At 32.0% G+C, this 7,450-nt stretch overlaps 1 protein-coding gene across 1 annotated transcript in view; it reads right to left on the reverse strand.

Moving 5' to 3' along the window:
* LOC141296295 (consortin-like) overlaps positions 1–6,529 on the reverse strand; it is a 42,224-nt gene extending 35,695 nt beyond the window's left edge. Inside the window, exons 1-2 of the mRNA XM_073827555.1 lie at positions 6,436–6,529; positions 6,141–6,245 (exon numbers count right to left, since the gene is read on the reverse strand). Of these exons, the coding sequence (XP_073683656.1) occupies positions 6,141–6,245; positions 6,436–6,529 (199 nt within the window). The remainder of the gene's footprint in view (positions 1–6,140; positions 6,246–6,435) is intronic.
* Positions 6,530–7,450: the final 921 nt, after the last annotated feature.

Genomic DNA, 7,450 nt, shown 5'->3' on the forward strand with positions numbered 1-7,450 from the left:
ACGGACTAAAAGACATTGTTTTTAATTGTGACCCTGGACCGTAAGTAGCACAAGTATATTTGTAGCGATAGCCAAAAATACATTTGTATGGGTCATAATGAAAGATTTTTCGTTCATGCCAAAAATCATTATGATATTAAGTAAAGATCATGTTCCATGAAGATATTTTGTAAATTTCCTACCATAAATATATCAAAACTTAATTTTTGATTAGTAATATGCATTGCTAATTGAACTTCATTTGGGCAACTTTAAAGGTGATTTTTTTTTTTTTCAATATTTAGATTTTTTTGGCACCCTCAGAAAAAAAAAAAAAAAAAAGACTCTTATGACTGGTTTTGTGGTCCAGGGTCACAATTGATTTTTTTGTGTGTAAATTTTCATTTCTTTTGCATCTTAAATGATTATTTTATGTAAAAGCACTTTCACTTTCCATTGTGTATAAAGTGTACAATAGCCTATAATTAAACTTTCCTTGTCTTGCATATATACAGTAGAACTACCATTATATTGCAATTTACTAAATAACTGAAGTGAACCAATGAATCATCATTAATCAGGGCCCTGCAGATAGAAAGAACTTGGCTGTTTGTGTAGAGGACCTGATCCTGATGTTATCTGGCTCTAGAAGTGTGACTGACTCACAGCGGACCCCAGGCGTTCATTCGCTTCTCTGAAAACACTGACTCAGTGAGCCGGGAACCATCAGATCTGTGTCTGCGGTGTGACCACCTACACACATCCGCACCACATCAACAAGATAGACCAGGTAAACCACAGACTACTACTGCACACTTGTGGGTTTTTATCAATTCTTTGTGATTAGAAGTGATAACTAGCTATCGTTTCAGGTTTGCGACCGCTGTAGGACGTCATTTCAAAAACCTAATGCAAAACAGCTCTTTATTATTATGTTAACAGTAGACACTTTAAAGGGCACAGCCAGAATAACACGAGGTCAGTCACATTATGGCAAGCAGAAATGTGGGTATGTGAGCTGCCATGTTCATTCATCCGCTTTCTTTTAAGACAGAACTCATTAATAATCAAAGACAGCTGCACTCTCTCATTAGCTCCTTTAACAACATTAAAGCCTGAGGGGTGAATGAGAGAGGCATAAGCAATAGGTTTATTCGTCCTGAAAAACAAGCACGACTAGAGTAGCTAGAGACAAATGTGTCCCACATATAGCCCGCACATAGCGTTCTTCAAACCATCTGTGACATTAAACTCAATCCTCTATTCTGAATCAAAACTGAAAGTTTAAATAGAAGAAATGCTGAAACTCCTTACTAAGTGTTTAAGAAGTACTTCAGTAATGAAATAACTGATTCGAATTGGTTGGTCTTGGCAATGGAGTGCATCAGTCGTGCTTCAGAATTAAAACAAACAAACACATTTTCTTCATTAGGGAATGGATTTTGAATAATTATTTTAATGCAGACCTATTGTGAGCTACAAAGTTGTTAATCAATGGTATATTTTAACTGTTTTACAGCATTTTACATTGTGAAAACTACATTACCCATGATTCCGCAGAGAAACATTCATCAATCATAGAATCATGCCAAAACAACACTTTAGCACCCACCCAATCTCTTAAGCTCTGTAAATCACATACATATTTGTATGCATACTATGCATATTTTACATATTTATGTGTTCCATTCTACAGAATTGGTGCAAACTGCTGTTCCACAACCAAGAAAACACATTTAAAAAGCATTTAAGTTTTCAAATCTCAGATGTTTACTAAGATCCTTTTAATATCTATTAAAACCCATAATGATATAAAATATTAATAAGCTTATATATATATTAAATCATTATTTAGTACTTTCAATTGGGAGGTGGCTGTCCCAAACCCTAATCCCTAACTTATGTTGATATTGAATTTTTTTTTTTTTTGTATTTTATTTCATTATTTTTAAAATGATCTTGATTTTGTAAAAAGGTTAAGTTCTAAATATGTATTTTATATTTTCTTTGTAAATTATGAAACTTTGTGTAAAAAATGTGTCCCGCATTTTCATGTCACTACCGAAACTGTATGTTTTAGTCCACTGGTTGAGACTGACTTTAACTACACTCCTATACTGTAAAAAAAAATATCCGTAAAATTTACGGTAAAAAACTGGCAGCTGTGGTTGCCAGAATTTTACCGTAAAAAATACGGTAGCAATGTTTTACATTAAGGTTTTCACTTAAATTTACAGGTAAATACTGTAATTTCATAATAAAAACCGTAACTCATATAATGTTAATGTACCAACTTTTTGAAGCACTGAAATCTGTTTTGTACCTTTGTAATACACTGATAACCACCAAAAGCAGGTGGTGATGACAACATCACATGATGAACCAAAGCCCATTGCACGGAGGTTTTAAATAATAACATATATAGAAGGTGCACAGTGTCATTCACACAAACACTAAACACCATCATGGTAACACACATAAAACTGAAATAATGCAAAAAACATTAATTTAACAATATTAGATGTAACATACAACCCTAATGTACAAAACTGCCAAGAAAAAAAATTAGATGAAGTTATTTCAACAAAAAAAAACATCAAATAAAAAAATTAAATACAGGGAATTCTGGGAATGTCAATTTACGGTTATTCACTGTAAATTTTACGTTCTTTTTCACTTCCAAAAACGGTATACTACCGTAAAATTAAATGCAATGTCCAACAGTTTTTCACCGTATATAGAAGGGGAACTTTCCGTTAACCATTTCACAGGTTTTTACCGTAGCATTTTTACAGTTTTTTACCGTTAAATTCACTGTCATTTTTTTACAGTGTACATTTATGATCAGAAAATGTTCATGAGTCTCTTTCATTGCTACATGCTGAGTAGATTTCATCATTTTGAGGCAAATGGTTTTTAAAAGTCTGAAAATCTGTGTATAACTTCAGGTGAAGTCAGTACCAAAACCTTCTGCAATTAAGCACACTTTTTTTGGGTGTTTTCTACAACATTTAGTTTTTATATGTATAACTGTTCAGAACTGTGCTAGTTAACCATTATCCATGTGCTGATTAGCATCTTTGAGATAGGCTCAAAAGTATCAAAAATTGTCACTACAGAAACAGTCACAACGAAACATTTGGTTAAGTTTTGGTAATGACATTATTGTTTTTCTGGGTGTTTTCCATAAAATTTAGTTTTTATGTTTGTACATCTGTTCAGAACTGTGCTAGCTAACCATGTGTTGGTTAGCATTTTTGAGTTAGGCTCAAAGTATCTAAAATTGTTGCTACCGAAACAGTCATAACAAACATTTGGTGACGTTTCAGTAGTGACGATTTTATTTGGGGGGGGGGGGGTGTTTTTTCATGAAACTTTGTTTTTTTTTTATGTGTACAACTGCTCAGAACTGTGCTAGCTAACCATGTGCTGGTTAGCATGTGTTTTTTCATGAAACTTTGTTTTTTTTTTATGTGTACAACTGCTCAGAACTGTGCTAGCTAACCATGTGCTGGTTAGCATTTTTAAGCTAGGCTCAAAATATTGAAAATTGTCATTACCGGAACAGTCTCGACCAAAACAAGTTTTCATAGTGACATCATTATTATTTTTTTGGGGTGTTTTTTTTCTTCAGAAAATTTAGTTTTCAATGTGTGTACAACTGTTCAGAACTGTGCTAGCTAACCATGTGCTGGTTAGCATTTTTAAGCTAGGCTCAAAATATCGAAAATTGTCATTACCGGAACAGTCTCGACCAAAACATTTGGTGAAGTTTTCATAGTGACATCATTATTGTTTTTTTTGGGGGTGTTTTTTTCCCCCAGAAAATTTAGTTTTTAATGTGTGTACAACTGTTCAGAACTGTGCTAGCTAACTTTGTGATGATTAGCATTTTTGAGCTGGGCCTAAAAGTATCTAAAATTGTCACTACCGGAACAGTCACGACCGAAACATGTTATTTTGGTATTTGTTTCGATAGTGACAAAAGGGAACACATAATCCTTTATTTGGGGGAAATAACTGTACTAAAAATGTGTTCTTTTTTTTTATTTTAGTATGTTTTAGTAATGTTTTAGTATGTGGGTTAAAATTCTGTAATGTGATCGCTACCAAAACATTACTGTCACTACCGAAAATGTGCAGTCACTACCCAAACATAGGATATTTTGTCAAAAATAACGTATACTGAATTATCAACTAAGATGTTATCATAGTGTTTGGTTCAATGTATATTCAAACTAATGATTACTTAAGTTTGAAATCAGTATGATCAACTTTTTGCCTTTTACAAAGAAAAATTGGATTTAAAATACAACAAATCTCATAAATCACACTTGAAAAATTGTTAAAATTGTTATTGATTTACCTCTGAAAACCTTTTTAATACAATAGCAAAAAATATATTTGCAAGGTAGATGTAAGCAAAATGTATATTTTTTTTTATATATTTATATTTTTAAATATTATACAATTTGCATACAAAATTTGTGGAAAAAGACTTTTTGTGTTGTTTCCAACTCTGACTTTGCAATAGTTTATGCTTGCATCGTTTTTATTTAGATTATGTCCTTTACAGAGTTTCATGAGATTGTAGTTCTTTTTCTCATTAAAGCCATGTACATTGTACCCTTGTTTTTAGTCTGACATTCAAAAACAGTTTTTGCTTCAAATTAATGTTCATAGTGCTGTGATTCACCTCATGGGTGGTTAGTTTGGTTTATGGTTTATAACTCTTAACCTAAGACTTGTTTTTAAAAATCCTATGGGAAAAAAATACTTTCAGAACTAATGCTACTGAAAAACGTGGATGGGGATTTTACACTTTCACACCTTTATACCTTTCCCCCCCTAAAGAATGCATATTAGTACCTTAAAAGCACATATGTGACCCTGGACCACAGAACCAGTCATAAGAGTCAATTATTTTGAAATTGAGATTTACACAAATAAATAAGTTTTCCATTGATGTATGGTTTGTAGAAAATCTGGAATCTGAGGGTGTAAAAAAAATCTAAATACTGAGTGAAAATCACCTTTAAATTTGTCCAAATGAAATTCTTAGCAATGCCTATTACTAATAAATTTTTTTTACAAAATATCTTCATGGAACATGATCTTTACTTAATAACCTAATCATTTTTGGCACAAAAGAAAAATGGATCATTTTGACCCATACAACGTATTTTTGGTTATTGCTACAAATATACCTGTGCTACTTAAGACTGCTTTTGTGCTCCAGGGTTACATATTCTTACCTAGAATACCTAAACAGTACATTTTAGTACCTTTCTGATTAGGACTCCTGTCGCCATTACAAACAAACACCTGACGTGGTGTTCAGGGTCATGTTGCATCATCACCTTGAAATGCTTTATTGTATGATAACGACCAACTGACTCTATATTATCGCTTACTACTTAATAATATTACCAGAAAGGTGCAGTCTACCAAAACTAGACCCAAAGTATGACCTTTGGGAGGGTTGTGACCTCTATGGTGAGTCAAAACATTGAAATGACATTACTTTCCCAGCCTAATCATGATCTATTTCCCTGTATAAGAGCTCAAAAGAAAGTTATCTAACACTTATAAACAAAACTACTTTAGCATAACAAGCATATCTCACGCTCAGTGAAGCAAAACAAAGCAGTTCTGTCTGTTTAGACACATGGCCACTTTAAATATTTCTTTACCTTAAGACCCCATTCACATTTAAAGATTTTTTTTTTGTCACAACATTATGCTTAGAAACTAAGAGAGACCAAAACAGATCGTTCTGCAGATGGATAAGCAGATGTTGATATTATGTAATAACGTTACAGTCTGTTTATCATCGCATATAGGCTATAAACACACACGACTCTACGTGCACCAAAACATCAGTCGCATTGATATATAAAAGCAGGGGTTGAGCTCTATGAAAGCCGCTTTCATAATTTCTCACATCATATTTGCATAAACTGTTCACAGAAGTGTTATTTACCACATCAGGTGCCGGTGGTGCGGACAGTGCAGATAGAGCTGTCATTAATTCAAGCGCTAACATGCATAGCATCATAAGTGCATCAAGCCTTCATTTCAACAAACTGCACGTTTCGTTTTGCTTTTCAAACGCGGATGTTATCATTAATATTGTATTAAAAATAAAAAGCAGCACTTACAAATCGATAAGGCAGGTGGTTGGAATTCGGATGAACAGGCAACCGCGCTCTTCACTGTCGGCTGATGTGTGTTTGTGTTTCTGCTGCACGTCTGCGCAGCTCTTCCTGTCACTCATCCGGGAACTTCAGCTGCCTGCGCAGCTCCTCCCGCCACTATCCGGGTACTTCAGCTGCAGAGCATTCTCTCTGTATGGCTCTGATTCTCTGGTAAGGCCTTTATCTTATAAATATTTATCATGTAGCTGTTGCTTAGGAACCTAGACGTAATATAATTAATATTCATAATAAACCAAACCTTCGCCATAGTAGGATTTTGCGCAGCTCCGCCCGCCACACGCCTCTCTTCTGTGTACGTCAGCGGTGAAGTGTTTAATTAGGTCCAGAGCCATATGGCTCTGATTAGGTCATGCAGATGTTGCTTGGTAACCTTCCACAACGTTACATAGTTAATATTAATGAGTCAAATCTGTATCATAGTAGGATTCGTACATTTTCAGAGGTTCATAGATTATATAGTATTTTGTGCCTCCTAGTGGACGAGATTATAACAGTAAATTGTATGTAATAAATGTATATAATGAACACATAAATATAAAAAAAATAAAACTATAAATGAACATATTAATATATATATATATATATATATATATATATATATATATATATATATAAAATTATTTATATATATATAAAATTAATGAAGAGATTATAACAAACTGTTTGCAAATGTGTAAATATAATATATGCTTATTTGTTCATATATATATATATATATATATATATATATATATATATATATATACACACACACACACACACACACACACACACACACACAAATATAAAAATAAAATAATACAAAAATGAATGAAAAATACAGTTAAAAATTAAATGAAAAGAATAATAAAATAGATTATAACAGTAAATTGTGTGCAAACGTGTAAAATTTATATATTTATATATGAACACAAATATATAAAAAATAGTTAAAAATAAAGATATTAAAAATTATATTAATGAAGAGATAATAAATTGTGTAAATATGTGTGTAAAATATATGTATATGCTTATTATTTGTTCATATATATATATATATATATATATATATATATACACACACACACACACACACACCATAAACGCAAATATAAAAATAAAATGCAAAAATTAAAGAAAAACACTGTTAAAAATTAAATGAATAATGCAAATAAAATAATGAAAAAAAAAGATAACAGTAAATTGTGTGCAAAGTGTAAAAAAAATTATATATATATATATATATATATATATATATATATATATATGAATGA

The sequence above is a fragment of the Garra rufa genome, chromosome 21 (genome assembly GCF_049309525.1).
Source record: "Garra rufa chromosome 21, GarRuf1.0, whole genome shotgun sequence".
NCBI lineage: Eukaryota > Metazoa > Chordata > Actinopteri > Cypriniformes > Cyprinidae > Garra > Garra rufa.